The sequence below is a fragment of the Diuraphis noxia genome, unplaced genomic scaffold, assembly GCF_037042655.1.
Source record: "Diuraphis noxia isolate RWA-SAM2 unplaced genomic scaffold, SU_Dnox_SAM2 contig0002, whole genome shotgun sequence".
NCBI lineage: Eukaryota > Metazoa > Arthropoda > Insecta > Hemiptera > Aphididae > Diuraphis > Diuraphis noxia.
Window position 1 is genome coordinate 67,596,908 of NW_028301712.1, and position 20,081 is coordinate 67,616,988.

At 30.6% G+C, this 20,081-nt stretch overlaps 1 protein-coding gene across 6 annotated transcripts in view; it reads left to right on the forward strand.

Annotated features, from left to right (window-relative positions):
• Positions 1-19,896, forward strand: part of LOC107162522 (melatonin receptor type 1A-like) — a 124,998-nt gene extending 105,102 nt beyond the window's left edge. For all 6 annotated transcript variants that reach the window (XM_089219195.1, XM_089219201.1, XM_089219200.1 and 3 more), the window contains 2 exons: positions 4,705-5,042; positions 11,452-19,896. In XM_089219195.1, the coding sequence (XP_089075321.1) occupies positions 4,705-5,042; positions 11,452-12,087 (974 nt within the window). In that variant the 3' untranslated portion in view covers positions 12,088-19,896. The remainder of the gene's footprint in view (positions 1-4,704; positions 5,043-11,451) is intronic.
• The last annotated feature ends 185 nt before the right edge of the window (positions 19,897-20,081 follow it).

Consider the following 20,081-nt stretch of genomic DNA (forward strand, 5'->3'; position numbering starts at 1 on the left):
AGTTTCAAGTTCGAATACACGTAGCAGCGTGGACAAGCTGCGCTTAAAATATTGCGTATATATGCCGTATGCCCGTATAACGTGGACATTATAATATGTATATACAATGCGTAACACGAATATCTAACGCATTGAAATGTAAAATAATCGTCAGATGTTCCTGACACGCCCTGTAACTAACTTAAACATCACTCGTATTTGTGCTCCACAAAGACATTATTATAATAGTCGTATTATTATAACGCGGTAAGATTGCCATGAACTAACTTTTCGACAATCAATGTGCGGTAAACTTTGTATACTAAATTATATACAATTTAAAACGATTTAAGTTCAAGGAAAATATATGCTGGTATTTTATAATATTAAGTTATAAGTTTTATGATATTCAGTTTTATCGAATAGAAATTAGGCGAACTCACACGTCGTCACACATTTTATTATTTTGTAAACTTTTAAACTTATTGAACCACATAATACCTATACATAATATCATTACAATCACTTTTAAATATTATGCAATAAATGTTTTGTCTTTTATAATTCCATAAATGTTTAATATATTCACATTAATGAAAACATACTTTAAACGTATTATATATGTATTAGGTATTAATTTTAATCCACAAATTATCACGTTGTGCCGAATTAACGAAAAATGTATTTTATAAACCTATCAATTGCTATTTGACGTGAGGAATTTATTATAAGTCAATGTTGTGCCAACATTGTGTCTTTGTGAATATTTTTTTTATAATATTAGTTATAATGAAGAACATATATACAATATCGAATTAAATATTAATTCTCTCTGATAATTATTCATTCGTTTTCTGCGTGCCGCTGTGACTGCTGTGGAAATGTAAATCAATTATCAAATATCAATTGTTCAACACATAACCATCATTGGTTACTTAATATTTTTTTTTAAATTATGTCTTATTTAGATTTATTTCATATAAATTGAAAAACATGTTGACAATAATAATTATATTATACTGTTAATTTTATCTATACATAATATCTATGATTTATAATTTAAAAGTGTTTATTGCAGTTCATAATTTTATCAAAAGGTATCCTATGCTCTATAGCTAATGGTGCACAAAATTAGGGTGCACAACCCCCAAAATTATTTATTTTGATAATACGACTTCCTTACTACCAACATTATGTATGTGTATAATATACTATATTTACTTAATAGTCTTAATTTATACAAACATTTTATTCGTATAAATAAAATCATCAATTTTAATATACCTTTAATTTAATTAATCTAAAACAAAAATAAAAATACTAAATTAGTTTTATAAGACCTGCACTTAAAAAATTTACTGCAATTATTTTAATAATAATCAACATTTTAATATTTTTAAAATTATAAAATTACTACCAATTCAATTTTATCTACATTTTAATATTTTTAAAATTATAAAATTACTAACAATTTAATTTTATCTACATTTAAAAAAAGTCTTCCTTTTTATGTTGGAATTGAAGATATTTAGTTACTAAATGTCGTTTTAGCTTCGATGGCTTCATACTTTCTGAAGCTAATCTTTCTAAATAAATAACACATTTTAGCTCACCTTTTTTAAGATCGAAAGTGAATCCAAACTTGATGCAACTGTCTTGGTATTTATGATCCTTTTTATTAACTTTTTGGTTCAAACATTCTCGATTGGTTTTTACCTCTGACGACGGTTCTGATACTTAACGAACTTTAGTTTCAACAATAATTTTATTATCACTATTCATCAGTTGTTTAATTAAAAATTTAACCATGTCGATGATTTAGTGTGCATATTACAAAATATTAAAAATATTATTTTAGAATGATACAAAATACAAACAATTATTACAAACTATAAAAAATTATAAGCATTAATATGATCAACTCGACGGCTCGTAAACGACTATTTCATAATAACCGCAAGATTAAATAAAATTATTGATTAAATTCAATTTTAAAATAACTCATGTACCTACGTGATTCGATAAAACTTGTTATCACAACATTAAGATATTATTATCATATTACGATTGACATAGACATTGAAGATACAAAATACATAATTTTACTTTGTATAAAACTATATAATAGTATACATACCTATAGTAATTCAGTATATTATACTATATAACTTTTTTCATTTGGTGTAAAATTTTTGGTGGCGCCCTAATGAAATTTTACGATCCCCTTATAATATATTTCACAGCCATTTGTGAAATTCAGAGTTTTTGGAATATGCACTGTTATAAAAACGTTTGTACAGTAACGATACACTGAATTCAAAACTTAATTTGTTTCTTCATCTTTGAAAAATCGTTGATTGTAAGTTCGAGTTTTGACGGTCGTTTAAAATCATTCAACCGGAATTTCAATAACAAAACAAAGAAAGTTAATGAAATAAATTGTTCGTAGAAAATCAAAACAACTTTAATCTAATAATCTATATATTATATATTAAACATATATATATATTGGACATCATTTAGTTAGTTATACGATGGTCGTTATATCCGCTCGCTGTCCGATAATATAGTTTTTGTACGAGTATACAATATTGTTATGTACGCGGGGTCCCATCGCTTTAAGTTTAAGAGCGAAAAAACATCAAAACACATATGTATAATAGATTCTGAACGCGTTCGGATTTATTTTTTATACGGCGCAGAAACGATAAAATATATGAAAAAAAAGAAATAATAGGACATCAAAATCGAATTTCACTACCCACTTGCGGTACCGTTCAGTAACTTTTTGCGTATAAGCCATTATCCATTGAAAAAAAAATTTCATATTTCTCCTATATATAATATAATATAATGTTTATAAACACTACATATTCGATGCACTGCTTTCGAAGCACAGCATCTGTAAATCCATAGTGCCCTGTGACCCGAGGCCGGCATATAATATTAAACATATGACATAGGTACGTGTACGGTGGCACGCGCGGCGCACTGCACCTGTACGATATGGTCTGAATTAGGATTAACGAAAAAATGCAGAACCAAAAGTTCAAAATTAAATATAAAACGCATGCAAAGTTGTCTGTGAACAGTAAAAAATATTATTATAATGGTATTATGTGATGAAAAATTCAGAAACTCAACATTTGAAAACATATATGTTTATATTACCCATATATTTATATTTACCCATCATTATAAAATATAAATTGTATATAATGGTGAATAATAGTTGATATACAAGTGGTGGCGTGTTAAACAACATTTTGGTGAAAAATGCCAAAAAATATGGCAAGGCTTTATATAATAATCAACAAAACATTAAATTTAATATTTATTATTAATTTTTGGACAGTATGCTAGCTGTGTTGGTGTATATTTTTAATGCAATTAACTTTACTTTGTATACCTAATTATTAGTTATTTTTCAGCATTCTTAATTTTTATTAAACATAGTATTATGATGATTCAATATTGTTTTTTACACTAAATTCAATAGCCATCCACAACCTTGGATCTTTAAAGAGCAATTGCTCCAAAATAATACCTTTATCGTGCTACTGGCTGCGCGTAGGTAGCTAATTGTATTTATTTTTATCCCTTGAAACTTATATGACCATTTGGCCCTGACTAATGTGATAATTATATTTTGAATGGAATATAGGCTTAAAGTCCTGCAACTGATTTTGTTTTTTGTGATTGAAATATAATTTGATCGTATTATATACACAATATACAATATTCTAGGATAATTTAATCCCTGTGTAATAATATTACTCGCGTATTATTATACTATAATATAATACAATAATGATTATATTGTCTCTCTGCTATCGCTAGAACACAAACACAATATTGTACACTATGTTTCAAAACCTGCATTATATTTACACATATATCAAACTTTGTATAGGTACCAGAATATTGAATAATATTATTACTAATGAAAATTCGCCGAAAATGCCTTTATTATTGTTGTATATTATTGAGTGAGTGCATGTACACATAAAGGTAGGTACAACATAATTATGTTTACACACATATTTTCGTATTAATGTAAAATATACGATTTTTTCGCATGTACTGTAGAACATAAATTAAATTAGATAATCGTATTATAACTCCATACAGCGTATTAGAATATAAGACCAATATTCAAGTTTACCTCGTAGCGCTAAATTTTGTGGCATGTGGCCAAATCTTAAATAGCTCGTAAATTTTCATATATTTTATATTTATCAAAAAGTAATAAAAAAAAAATTAAGTCAAAACTAGGTTAGGAATTTTGTACTAAGTTGTTAATTCTAAGTACAAGCACTCCTCGTCATTTACGTCTCCATTTCTGGTCCACAGGCTGATAACGATGATAATCATTACATGACATTAACCATTTGTTATAGGAATTAATATTGATAACGTGTTAATTCATTTTTATGATTGACGAGGAACTTAACCCTTTTATCTACTGTACTTATTAGATAGTGCTGTGTACTGACCTAACGGGATTTAGCACGTCCGTTTATTTTGTGATCTAAAGTGTACACAGATCTTTCATAATCTTATTATACTGCGATATCACCGATATCATGATATTGCGTTGGATTTAATCGCAATAATAATATTGTTGTCCATTTTACTTCGGGTCAAGCTCGCATTTAATTAAAATAAATAAATTATCAAATACCTAACATAAGAGTATAATATATTATTATATATTCGTTGCAGGCAACACTTTCGTGGCGAACGTGGCGCTAGCCGACCTGTTGATCAGCGGTCTAGTCATTCCGGCATCCGCAGTGGTCATCTTATCCGGTCTACAGGATTCTCCGCCAGTGTGTCAATTCCAGTGGTTCTTGTCGATCCTATGTTGTCTAGTAACCGTGCTTACCATGGCCGCGGTGGCGGCCGAGAACTATATACGGCTCTGTCTGACGCCCGAATGCTACGCCAAACTTACTGTCACAAAAATCACCACGCTCCTGTTCGCCATATGGATCGTCAGCTCGATCCTGGTCACGTTACAATCTGTCTACAAGATGGGACCAGACTATTGCGCCAAAAAGGTAAGGCGAGTGCGTTTGTATAATATCATAGGCCATCGTAAAATATTTTAGACATTGATGAATCGAATAATAATATATAATAATATTATATACATTATTGAAATATAACTGTTTCAGTAGAAATTTTTATGTCTCAATAAATATAGTTTCATTTATACCAGACATCGTATAACGATGTAAAAAATGTTCACAAGATTTTTTACATAGAAGGTAAAAAAAAATTAATTTCTATATTCCGTGTATAAAAGCATATTTTACACACATTTTAGTCGGTAGAATATTATAAGGTTTTTTGTTACACAATTTCATTATATTTTAAGATTCTTTGGGAAATAAAAGTAGGTAAGCGATGTTCAGTGTTCACCATTCAGGTTTTCCATAGTTTCTTGATAAATTATATCACGACTGTCACCCTTATTTATATCTCTTTACCACATAACCAAGTGTGGAGGGCACATTGAATGAAATATAGATAACTATAATTAATCCTTACAATTTATTAAATAACATAATAAGCATTATGTGTATCATGTATGTATAATATGCAATCATGGTCAAGCCATTACATCACGCGTCAACCCTTATTTTCTATACGAACGGATATTTTGTCACTAGTCAGCTCTTCCGAGAAATGTCTACTGCACTCCGTTCGGAATGTTGACATTAATTTAGACTTTGAAAAACCTTCTGGATTCTTTTGTACATGTCTGTATGGGCTTTTGATGTATTTTACGAGCATTGTTTCAAACTGACGATAGTATACGCATAACGTACAATAATATATTATTATTATAATAAACAATGATGATCCATCTTAATATTACAATAAGTACATGCATAGTACATATCTACAACACGTTCAAAAGAAACGTTACGTTCGATACAGAGAAAAAATGCAGTCACCCGTAAAATACTGCTGCAATAATGGTAGTAGATCGTATAGTATAATAGTGAAAACAACGATTCTTTTCCATTTTTAGACCTTTATCTAGTAGGTAGCCGTTTGACCTTTTAAGGTCGGATAGGTTTTTTTTTATATCACTTCCATGCATCGTGTTTTTTCTCATTATTGCTAGTGTTGTCGTTTATGTATAGTGTATAGCATTTCAAAGTCTCGAAGACGCTGCCTTGATTTTATCGGTAGAGATTTCCTCTTTACGGCCAAGTCCGTAGCAACACAGCATATGAATGAATGACATCACGGCCGTCTGCACCACACGTGTTTATACTTCTAAATATCTACAGCAATAGTGTATTGCCTATAGGCACTCTAATATATATACATCTATACATTTTAAATGTACATATATATATACTGTGTATATGTTGTGTTTATGTTAAATGTTTTCATTTAAATTATGATTTTAAAGATTGTATGACCATTGATGCAGCAGTCATAAATTCTGGGCACTTGTAAAAACTGCACGGTAATTGCTTTTATTTAAACGATAGGTTTATTTAGTAAGATCGCATTGCACAACAACGATAATCAAGCATAGAACGGGAACCCATACAGTATGAGTACGCTGAATAATAAAGAATCATCATTTTTATCTTGGATTTATCTCACTACAATATCCTATCCATCCATGATTGTCATTAACTGTTTTATATTATAAAATTTACTGCACATATTATTTTAATATGTTTTCGTTATTTTTTTAGACGTACGGCTTGATAAAGTTGTAGGTTTCACAAGGGTGGTTAAAAACGCATTGAACTATAACGTTCATCCTTTTCGCTCTTTAATCCCTCCTCTTCCTTCTCCATCAATGCAGTTGTCACCTACAACATACAGGTCTCAGTCGTATTAATTTTAATCAAAATGAAAAAGAATGAGAAAATAAGGTTCACACTTTATATTCAATTACACACTTCCGTGAGTTGCTCAAAACGTTGGTAATCTCGTTGTGACAGTATTTGTATACCCAAATCTAATGTATTAGCAGACTGGCGTCGCTTTGACAAGCACCATTCCTATGAATTAACGATTATTCTCCGAATCGTTTGACTTTCAGTACCCTCCCCGATATCGGGTCGTCGACCTCTATACACCAAACCAATCTTAACAATGCCAGATTGTACGAGAGGCCAATAAAACTAATTATATTATATAAATGGTAATTCACCAAGCATATGCTCACTCCATTTTTTCTTTAATTATAAAATTATTTAAATTTAGTTTTTTTTTTAATTTTTAACTTAATATAAATACCTACTCTCAAGTCTCAAAAACTATTTTTTGAATTTTTCGTACTGCTTAAAGAGTCAGGGGTTCCATTTCGGTTTTTTTTAAGGATGCAAAAAAAAAATAAAGAGGCCAATTTTTTCGCACCACCAGGTCAATAGTCAAAAAAACGTTTCTCATGTACGTTTCTATACATCATAATTTATAAATTAATAGAATAATATTAAAATGAAGGTAGATATCTTCAGATTTTAGATTCTGGAGTGATGAATGTATTGATTTTACAATGATCTGTGTTTTATTTTTTTGTGTGTGTCTGTGTACAGCATAACTAGTCGAAATAATGTTTCAATTTCAAACTTTGGGGGTGGTTTCTGATGTAAAAGTGAATATCCTTGGTGCATTATAGGTCAAAAATAAACATTTTCCAACAGTTTTCAAAAAAATCAAGAAAAACAAAAAAAAATGACAAAAAAACGGGAATTTTTAAGCAAAACCAATTTTCGACCAAATCGATTGTTTTATATGGCTGTAATTCAAAAACTAATCACTGTAAATACATGCATTTTTCACCTAATGTTTATGTTAGTGTTATCTATATGCAGTTTAATTTTCAAAAATTGTGGACTTTTTTTGAGTTATTTATAGTCCACTGAAATTTTCGATTTTTATGAGAATTTTTTTTTGAAGTGTCGGTAAAAAAATGTTGGATCACCAAAATAACTTGAAAATTTAATACAAGGTTATTTATGAGTTGTTCTTACTGTAGCTAAAAAAAATTAAAAATCGTTAGTCACAATTTTTTTTATAAGCGTTTATAGTTCAAATTTTTAAGAAATCTGTTCGAAAACGTGAAAATTTGTAAGTAATTTTGAAGTTGAAAAATCATAGTAATTTAGTAAAAAAATAGTTTATTAATAAATTTATAATAATAAATATAAGTAAAAAATAATGGAATGATAGTTAAAAAATCATAGCTTTGGTTAGTTTACAATTTAAACGGGTATAAATGTTGGCAATGCTTTATATTTAAAAACGCATCTACAGTTTTGTATAAATCTATGCATTTAGTTTTTTTTCTACGTTTAAAAGTAAAACCATGATCACTCAGTCTGTTATCTGTCTTAAAATTTTTAAAGAATGAAAAGGATCGTTAAGTTAGTACGTCAACGAACTATTTTTATAACATATATACCCTTCGGCCAAAACTGAACTAGTGTATAACATTATTTCTGATTAGCGAGGTACGGTAAACTAAAGTCCAAGGGGCCATGTAGAAGAAAAAAAATGACAAGGTATGTACGCTCTGCCCCCTTAAAAATGTTGTCCCTGTCAAGTATGTTTTATTCGATATAAATATTTCTGGTTTTCAAATGAGGATCTGGATCACGACCTGCTTTTAATACTCTATTTTTTTTTTTTTAGAAAATTGTGTGCAAATTACAAATATTATTTACATAATGCAAATTACAAACCTTTATTTTAGTGCAAATTACAAACTTCCATATGTACCTACATCTAAAAGTTAATCAAATTTTATATATTTCTATTTGGTATAGCTTTATTATGCACATAGTAATAAAGTATAAAGATAATATGAAGAATTTTAGTTTAAGAAATTTAAAATCTCGGTGTGCCGAAAAGCTTCAATTAGGCACAGTCTACGTGTAATTTTTATTTTATTATTAACGTGCACATGATGCACATTCATAATATATAGAGACTGTTAAAGATGTTTAGCGCATTCATTTGACTTCGACTTTACAAGTTATATATATTATTATTATTATTATTATATACGGTTTTATCGACGTTTTTGCGATGCCTAATTTTTTTTTTTTACCTTTATATAATAATACATAATATATGATATATGTCATACCCAGACGTTCATTATGCGAATAAGAGATATTAACGCGCGTGTGTATGTTATAAATTCAATAATAATATATAATATGTAAAGGTATCTTAAAGGTATCTATAAAATGTGTATTTTACTAGGGATAGCAAATCCATGATACGTGAATAAATTCCGGCGGCCTCTCTCTCCAGACACCGCGAAATGCCCAAAGGCCCCAAAGAGCGATGCCGCCCGTGACCGAGATTCGAACCGACGCCTTAGTCCGCTCGGCCACTCCACCCCCATTTATATTATTATATTATATATAAATTATTTTTATTTTTAATAACATTATAATGTGGAATTTTAAATTGTAAAATCACATTTAGAATATAAATAATTAGCGGAGTAATGATCTATGTGCCTAACCTAACCTTTTTTATATTAATACGTTAGTCATACGATAAAATTACGAACATTTTTTTTCACAATTTAAAGTCACGATAGAAAAAAAAGTAATTTTGGCAAGTAGAATGCAAAACGCAATATATAATTTATTAAATATCGGTTAGCAGACAATTATTATTGTTCAAACCAGTTATACTGCAACGTTAAATATTATATTATTTATGACTACCAGCCAGCGGTTTTTATTATACCAATCATTTGGTCCTATAATATAAAATCCTTAAAAAAAACCTATTACTTTTTATGTTTCTGCATATAATATACATACATCACCGTCTTATCCTCCAGCAAGGGTAAGGTAAGGGAAGAAAACGTTATCGGGTTCAATTTGATAATTTATCATCAAAATGTGGTATATAATATTAAATATTATTCCCGAGTTCTATAATATATATACGTTAAACACACATGATAGTAACATATTCTGACTTTTATGTTTCAAATTTATAGATTTCCTGCAGAATTTCACTTTATTTTATCGATAGTGATAAGACGACATTTGGTACAATTTTACTGGGAAACAAAATGTATATTATCATAGACGTAATGTATAGAAAAAACACGAGTGGACTTATTATATTATAACAGTTAGGGTGCAACAAAAGAAATTTCAAATTTCAAAAAATTAGGAGATGCGCTCATTCAACCTATAGTTTAGTGTCAACAAAAGCGCATACGAGTTGCTTAACACAAAGAGTTCATACCTGCATTATATTTTTTATAATTAAAAACTAAATAACGAAAAAATCGTTTTATATATAGGAATGATAGAAAACAAACTATTATAATTTATAAGCCTGACAACGGAAATTAAGGAAGGTTTTATTTTTATGAGCCGAACGCCGAACATGAATTTTGAATACTTAATAATCTATACTCAACAGATCCTACTATTTGAGTGGAGTGCGTACGCAGTACGCAGTACGAAAATCGATTGGTTAGTTGTCAGAACGTAAAAAGTATACAATCGCATAAACGCTTTCAAGTTTCCCAAAATTTTCAAAATTGTATATAACATCCTTCTGTCAACACCATGAGATTGACTAATACGCAGCAATTGAAGTGTTTCAAAAAGGACATTTCTCCCACATGTGTTCAGTCTATCACCATCATCTAACAAAATATACGTATACAACATACCGAATTTGCGTTCATCAGTACAAATTCTGTGCCATTCGAGCAAATTGAAGTTATGATTCCGCTTCGCAACTATTATAATTTGATCGAGTATCCTTATTGGCCATAACTTACCTTAATTAGGTATCTAGCACCTGTGAATGTACATCATATTATAGACAAATATTGCGGACAACCAAAATGAATATTTTTTTTTATTAGAAATAAACAATCTATACAAGTATGTACAATAAGCTTATGTGCTAAGAGAAGGCAGGACGTGATAAATTGATTAAGAAGCCGCCCACTGACAACACTTGGCATGAATTATTATTAATTTATATATATATATATATTTATTTTTTTGTTTTTTTAATTATTGATAGCTGGAATTTTGTGTATCTATACATAATATATATATATATTGTATATTTTACTTGATAATATTGTGGGAGGTCACGACACCATTTCGTTTTTAGCCTGCACCTTGGATTTCCTGGGAGAGTTAGAGCGGAGGGGATTTTAATGAGAGGATTTTGGTGGGATGGAAGTCGCATGCGGAAGCGCGAGTAAAATAATTATTGAGCTTCTTCATTGATGGTTTTCATGTGAAAATCGTTATGTAATGTTAGGTTTGAGACGTACGGTGGTGCATTGGAGAGTCGTCGAAGAGTTAAATACTTTGATTTTTTTGCTGAACCCCTAAACCAAAATGAATTATTTTATACATACAACCTAATGCAATGCACGCCGACGACATTAACACGTTTATATAATTGCATACTGCTGTGTTGCAGGTGAGCAGAATCGTTCCGACACAGGCGCTGGTGGCCGGTGCCATCGTGCTGGTGCCGCTGCTCATCACGGCCGGGCTGTACCTGCGCATCACGTACCAGGTGCACGTGGCCCGGCTGAACCCGAGCTTCAAGCCACCGCTAGCGTTCAACTGGGACTACTCGCTGATGCTGGCCAACGCGTACAGCTTCGTCATGTTCGTCGTGTTCTGGGCGCCGTTCGCCGTCGTCCTCGCGCTGGCCAGCGTCCAGCGGCTGTCCGCTCAGATGTTCTACAACCTCGCGTGGCTCGCCCTCAGCAAGTCGTGCTTCAACAACCTGGTGTACTGCGCCGGCAACCGTCACTTCCGCAACGCGTACGTCAACCTGTTCCACTACTGCTGCTGCAAGACGACGGTGACGTTTTCGCGACGGGCCCGCGACGGCGCCAGCCGCCCGTCCGGTGACGTACGCGTCCACATCATACCCGGCTACAACATGTACTCGTACACCAGCCCCACCAGGTCACGCGAGTCGGGGTCGTGTCCGCTGCAAGGCCGGCCGCGGGCCAGGGCCAACGGCGGCGGTGGCGGCCTCGGCCTCGGCGGCGGCGGTGGTGGCGGCGGCGGCGGCGGCGGTCGCGACGTGTACGAGCTGTAAGCTGTATAATATGATAATACCCATAAATGTATTATAACAATTATTATTATATTTTGTCCGGCGCTTATACCTTCGCCCCGAACACGCACTAGATATATAACTACATTATTATTATTATTATTATTACTTATTATTAATTATATTATTATTATTATTATCATTATTACCTATACGTGTGCGATTTATGTTTCTTTGATAATATTATATAATATTATACGCACGAGTTTTTCTTCCTTCGTATTATATATATATGAATATGTATATATGTATATATATGCACATACACGAAATTATATTATATATACTTTCCCTCCGAAAAAACGCGTTCACCGCATTTATGCACACGCGTTACCACTCGCATTACCTCCTATGACTGAATTAAAAGTATAGGCATTGATTTTAGAATATGTATTCTAAAGTCAATGGTACACAATAGGTAATAGAAACTGATATAATAGTATAATTATGCTCGTGCCTGTTATAGTCACCGCCGCCGAAATTATTGTACGTTGACCATATAAGGTCGAAAATAAAATTTCTGTTTTGTCGCGTGTATATATTATATTATATTACGAAAAATAAATCACATATTATCTATTCGTATTACATGATAATAATAGTAATAATAATAATATATTATAATTTTATTGGGACGTGGGAATATCATATGGTTGGAAAAGTAGTGACGAGTGTACACGCGCAAATATCTACCTATAATAACATATTATGTCATAATAGTATATGATACACAGATGTGCGCGACCTCCATTGTGAACGATAAGGATATATTGACCTATTATTAATCCCTCCGAATAGAACATTTATATTATAAATGTGGGCTCGAAAGTTGATGACCTTAGAAATATTAAAAAATCACTTAAACAAATTACAAATATTTGTTTTAAATTAATAAAAATTTAATCGGTAAGATTAAATCTGACACTAATCGAATATTAGAAAAAATAAATAAAATGTAGGTATAATAATATTCACTTCTAATCTTAGTCCGTGGTAATTTTCAAGATTTAAGTTATCGGCCATTATGGCCTACAAGAAATGATGAGAAATAAGAATTGAGTCTATAGGTAGTAAATTAATAAGTGTGCAATAACAAGTTAGTTACATATTATTTGACAAATTACATGATTTATTTGTGGATATTCAATAAACTTGATATTTTTCAATACACCGGTGAGAAATCAGTAACAATGTCAACAAATTACTTAAAAATAAAAAAATACCAAAAAATGCAAAATAAAGTTCAGTTATACAGATCCACATACTAATGAAACACATTTGTGGCCAGAAAAGCATCGTCTAAAAAGTTCCAAAAAAAGTTAATGCAAAATGTCTCAAATTCCGAGCCCTAAATTTATAATTCGGTTAAACTTCTAATGTCCTAAAGTGACACTCTCGGCCACTGAAATTTTGTCCACCATTCAGAGAGTTCAGTTTGTATAGAAAGTGCGTAGTTTCCTGAAGCCAAAAACCGTCCGCTATTCAGAGGTGGGTCGTTATGGGGAGGTTTCACTGTATTATATACAACTAAAGACTAACCCTCCGACCCCTCTTTTCCCTCACGATCATCGTCTGCGCCTATAGTACAATATATTTTATCCTATATATTAATATCCTCTTCACCGCACATCGCAAATGAAGCGCAGTCGCTTCGCGTAGACGTATATTATAATATAATAATAAAAACAAAAAAAACGATTTTAGTCTCTCGTCGACCCATATTCGAAGTATTATACGAACACGCGGGTGGCACTGAACTGCAGAGCAGTGTAGGCTCGCGGGAGGGGTACAAAAATAGTCATCCGTCATCGAGCAAGACGGTGCGCATCACACACCGCCGACGCCGAGCTTGTCAATACGACGTCATAAATTGAATAGTACGCTTATAATAATAGTGACCTGCAGTAATATTATGTACGCAATACGGTGCGATAAATTGGACTTTCGGCGGCCATAATAATATATAGACCTGCCTACGGTTTGGCTCGGGTGCCCGACACGACGTGCACTTTTGTGAAACACGAAACTCGTGACGACGGATTTAGAATATTTATATTTTATTTTTTTCTCCTCTCGCGCGGTATCGCAGTAGAGTTGCAGTATAGATCCTAAACAAAATGTCGGCGGTGGGGGCGGCGGCGGCGACTGATGTGCGAAAGACTTTTTCGGTTGCGTTTTTTACATGCAATTTTTTGTCAATCCATTTATATCCACTCGTCCCGCGTTCTACATAATATACGGCCAAAGTACACTCTGTGTACAAGTATATATTACTCACACTCGTTATACATCGCAATCCGTCGAAATGATTACAACGAGGCGGTGGTGAGAAGGTGGCTGGGTGTGTGGAAGGGATTAAAAATGACATTTTAGTGCACGGTTCAAATATAATAATTATATTATAGGTACTCGCAAACACCGTGGCCCTGACCCTGATCCTCGTAATCACAACCATATGATTGCGGCTAATACCGTCTTATCGTAGTATTTGGTTTTGTTTTTCAATATTTATCCCTCCCGCCCGTACTTACATTCCAACGCGGAACTCGCCCGCGGCGTTCCTCGTATATACAGAAAATCAGTGCATTCCATCGTTGATTTTTAAAACATATTATATATAAGCATGTGCATATGTATATATATATATATATATATATACGATACCCGTCCACTGTCCCGAGCCAAACAAGCGTTGTCAATTATATTACATGTATATATACAGTTTATATTATATATTTATTAAACTATTTATATCCCAAATGGCACGTATTTTATAAATAGGTAATATTATACACATAGACACTTAGGTCAGTTACGCTGCAAGTACGTATACTACGCAATATGTTTCGTATCGGATCGTTCGCCACATTTAATTTATTGTAAGTTTCGAATTTAAAAAAAAAAAAAAAACTATAAAAAAGATAGTCCTAATAACATAATATATAGCATAGCATAGCATAATGAAATCTGTATTATTATTCTGTAACAATTATAATATAATAATAATATGTACTTACGATTAAATGGAGTGCGATAATATGCCGTCGTCGTCTCGATTGTAATCTTATAAATTTATAATATATAAAACATAATATTATGTCTCAATGTTTGGTAACTGGTATATACTTAATATAGGTAAATGTTGTTATTTTTTATTATCATTATTGTTCTAGCTTATAATTCTCGGGCTGGAGGAGAAGTACTGGCACCATAGTTCCTCCTCCAGTCCTCGATACCATAAGGAAAAAAAAAAAAAAAAAAAAAAAGCTTATAATTCTCGCACATTCGTCGATGACCCTTAATAGCCAACAACCAATAAATATAGGTGTTATATGTTTGTATATGTTCGCCGACATTCTTTTGAAAAAACTTGAAAGCTAAAATATAGATAGGTATAGTATATTACAGCAGTAAAACTGTGTGATAAAATTATTATCTTAATATTTTTTACGTTTATTTTTAATAATATTGTCATAACTCATTAGAGTATCGCTAATACGTTAGTGAGAAAAATTTGAAATTTAGATTTAGGGACCACCCCCGACAACTGGACTGAGGATTACATACCTATAACAGGTGTTTGGCGCGCACGCCTACAACTGTGATCAGTTGCCACTATAATATATTATTTTCGATTTGGATAAATTATGTGCGTACCTGCCTAGTATGAGATAAAGTTTTTAATTACTTTAAAATTTGTATTCGAAATTTCCACACACATAAAGCCACAATTTTATGAAAACAGCAGCGGATCGACGTTCACCGATGCAAATGTACGAGTACATCAATGTTTCATTTGTTTGTTGCATATGATATATTAATATGAATGTTAATTGTTACTATACATATACTATTCAAATCTTTATAAACGACAGAGTTTCCGACCATATTATATTATAAATGTACCAATGCACCGTTAATATTCATATTTAATACTGTATACATATATAATATTATGTACCTGGTATTAAATATGTGTAACATAGTCGTTGGAAATATATATGTGGCCATTGTAGCCATGTATAGATGGGTAGTAGGTATATTGTAATAAAGTATAGCTACACTCGGAAATGTCGTGGTAATAATAATTAACATAAAAACCCGAAACACAAAGGGCTCTTGTTTACAATTATTCACATTCCCGGTATTATTCTGTATAATATGCGAAGTATATTATTTTACGGTGGTTTTGATTGTTCGCTTTGACTGTGTGATAACTATTGAATTATAGTCACTGTTTTTCTTCTCCAATAATTACCCGTACCTACATAATACATATAATAATACATGAATTGGTACATCTCACCAGCACACCGCATTCAACAATAGGTATAAGGTTTTTTTGTTTTTAAGTATTTCAATTTTTTTTTTTTTTGACGGGGGGGGGGGGGGAGATTTAAATGGAATATAAAATATATTGTGGTTTAAACAATCTAAATTATTATTGTTTATCCCTTAACTCATATTTTACAGTTTATGCGTTGCAGTTTACAGTATATTTATCATTTATCACTTTTGTATCATTGTATACCCAACTCATCATCGTAAAAACTTTTGCAACACAACACTTTATTATTATTTATACCTACCCGAGGAACTTATTTCCTAAATATGCGCAGACCTTTTTGGCTTCTTATAAACAAGTGACACTTATCAAGGCATTTTCAAAAAAAAAGACTCAGTGACAAAATATGAATTTCTAACGACACGTTCAGAATTCCTATAATATCGAGAACTTACTGGAGTGACAACTGATGAGAATTGTATTTGAAAACTGAATCTATATAATAATAATACCTTACTACCTACTAGTACATATTGTATAATATATAAACGATATATTATATTCAACGCTACTACCTACCACCTATACGTCTATTTAATAAAAGTGAGTACCTATACTTGTAGGTACAGTTGTTCAACAGGTGTCACCAACCTACATTTGTATTTGTACAGTTTCACGTCGATTGAGCGGTAACATAGCTACGTATAATATTATGTATGAAATACTATGAATAGTAAGTTCCATTTTAGTATATTTTGACGGATTTTATAAAACCATAGTAGGTAAATTGATTGTGCAACACTCTTCTAGTCCTCTAGGTGGGTTTCGTAAAAACGGCGTTGCTAACGAGTTACCCGAAACTAAATACGTGTATTGTTCCGTTATAAAAAAATATATCCTATAATTTATAAATTGTTCGTATAAACGCACTACGCAGAAAACATAAAAAAAATATGCCTATTAGAAAGACATGTAAGATCAAATTATTTTATGTTTTCAGAACGTTATTTATTTTCAAAACATGCCGTAAAAATTGTGAACAAAATGTCTTAGAATGTATTTTTTTTACACCTACCTATAGAGTACCGAAGTACTTTAGGTACTTAACTTTATAGATGCTTATTATTTTTACTAACTATTGCAGTAGGTACCTATATAAATCATATTTATATGTATACTGTATACAAACAATCCCATAATCCCATCAGTTCGCAGTTGTGTTATTGACTTAGGCAACAACATTTTGTAGGTAGGTAATAGTACTTTTATCTGTGTTGTAAAAATTGGGAATTTCACGGGTGACATAGGTACTGATGACGACCAACTGTAATTTTTAAGTACCTAGTGTAACATTAATATACAGTAATATTATATTTAGATATGATTTTATACCTATTATAATATTATATAAGTAATATTTATAACATAATTATTGTCATAATAAATTATACTACAAGATCATATATTATATAATACATTAAAATATATAAAACGAAATACCTATCCTATTATTATAACTAAACACTAAACCCTAAAGCATTTTATTAATAAAAAATATTACCTATTTATGAAATTACCATATATTTCTGTGTAATTTATAAAAAAATTCGTATAATATTATATGGTGTATCTATTTTAAAGTAGATATCTACACGATTGCATCATACATATAGATAATACCTACCTACTTCGTACTTAAACTTTACTTGGTACCTATTAAATTAACACATAATAATATGTTTGGTATTAGCTAAGTATCTACTATTAGCTATTATTATTTAAATATTTAAGTTATAGCATGCATTATACAAATGACCTACCTTCAGTCGGTGTTTTTAAATAGCCCATCACTGTAATGAAACAACTAATTTAAGAATGAATTGATTGTCAATTTTGATTTCTATATTAAGTTTTGAACATTTTTATTGAAATATAAATTATTAGGTACATATGTATCTATAAAATACATAGACTTAATCACTAATAAAATAACATTGCTTCGGTTTGTTTCAAAATTAAGCAATAAGTACCTATTCTTATTAACTATTAAATAAACCTATGCTTTTTGCGTGAACCTTACAGTATAGTTACCAATAATAGTTGTACTATAAATTATAATTATAGTCATATTAAAAATTAATCATTCAATTATGTCTTGGTTAATAGTTGATACTTATTTTTCTCACCCCAATACATATAAGTTTCTTGTGCCTACATTATTCAATTTCACTTGCAGTGATTAATATTAATATTCCATATTATTATATGTATTTATCGCTCTATATTCACAATTGTTTGACAACATTTTAAAATATTTAATTCAAATTTAATTTATTACATATCATTTGCGTTCAGATTTAATCGCGGCAGATTACATTTTGTCTTGTAATAATGAAATAAAATACATACGTATTAAACATTGTTAACAAAAAAATCTCGTGAAATAATAATGGGACCACAATATTTTTTTCTACTGGCGATTTTCAATAACAGGTCAACAAGGCCTTGAAAATTTGTTTTTTTTTTTTTTAATATAATTGATTTTGAAAATTGAAAGTTATAAACGTATTGTAAATCTAAATCTGTGATACAATATAAAGGGACGATTTTGAAATTGACAACTTTGCTTTAAAAGGGTAATTATATTAAATGATTTAATTTTCAAACTTTTCACGTCATGCTGTCCAACTCATTAAACATGTTTTGCAAAAAACATATTTATTTCGCTCAAACATCGTACTTTCGTACTATTCACTATAGGAAAAGTCATTGACAATTAGGGATATTTAGTTATTCTTATTCTACAATGGTAAAAAAAATCATAGTAATAGTATCATTGAAAAAAAAAATGTTATTAAACTGAATAGGTTTAACCTAACCTCGGATATATTTAATAAATAAAACCCTCGGTTTTGAAATATTTACAAGCTTTAGGTACCATGATCCTAATAGGATACCTAATAACAAAAGTCCAAAATTATTAAATCATATTCAAAGCTATGGATTGTCAACAAATATTTAAAACAATATCACGCAAATTATATTTCAGTAAAACTGTGATTACCGTGTGTATAAATATTTTATTTTATTGTTTAATATTATAATATATATTTTGTTTTTCATTAGATATTGTAATAATAATAATTATAATTTGTATGTTTTTCCACAAAGAAAAAATATAATTATTTCTGGTCTAAAAATACAACTCGTAAAGTTTAAACTTTTTGTATGTTAATAATGCATATTATAGTTGTAAGCAAAAACAAAACAAAAAATTGTAATTTAATACTTAATATTTTGTGTGCGTAGAATTTAAAGTAAACAAAAAAAGTAATGTAAGAAAACCATTGACTATTTCACCTATGACCTTTACGCATAGGTACAACATTAATACATTATATTATAACAATAATTAATATCCTAAGATAAGGTGCTTTTTTTGTGTATGACTTATATTATGCCTGTTTAAAATTAATCCATAATAATACAGATACTTGAATGTTTGATTTGTCTTTTATTTTTATTTTGAACCTGAGCTTAAAACCCATTTCAATAAATCCACTCTAATAACCAGCTGAGTAAACCTTGGTTTTTAATTTTTTAACACCCTAACCATGATCAGATTAATTGCAAATAACAAAGTTGGTATTTAACACCAGTTTACACTCAAATAACCAATATTTAATAGGTA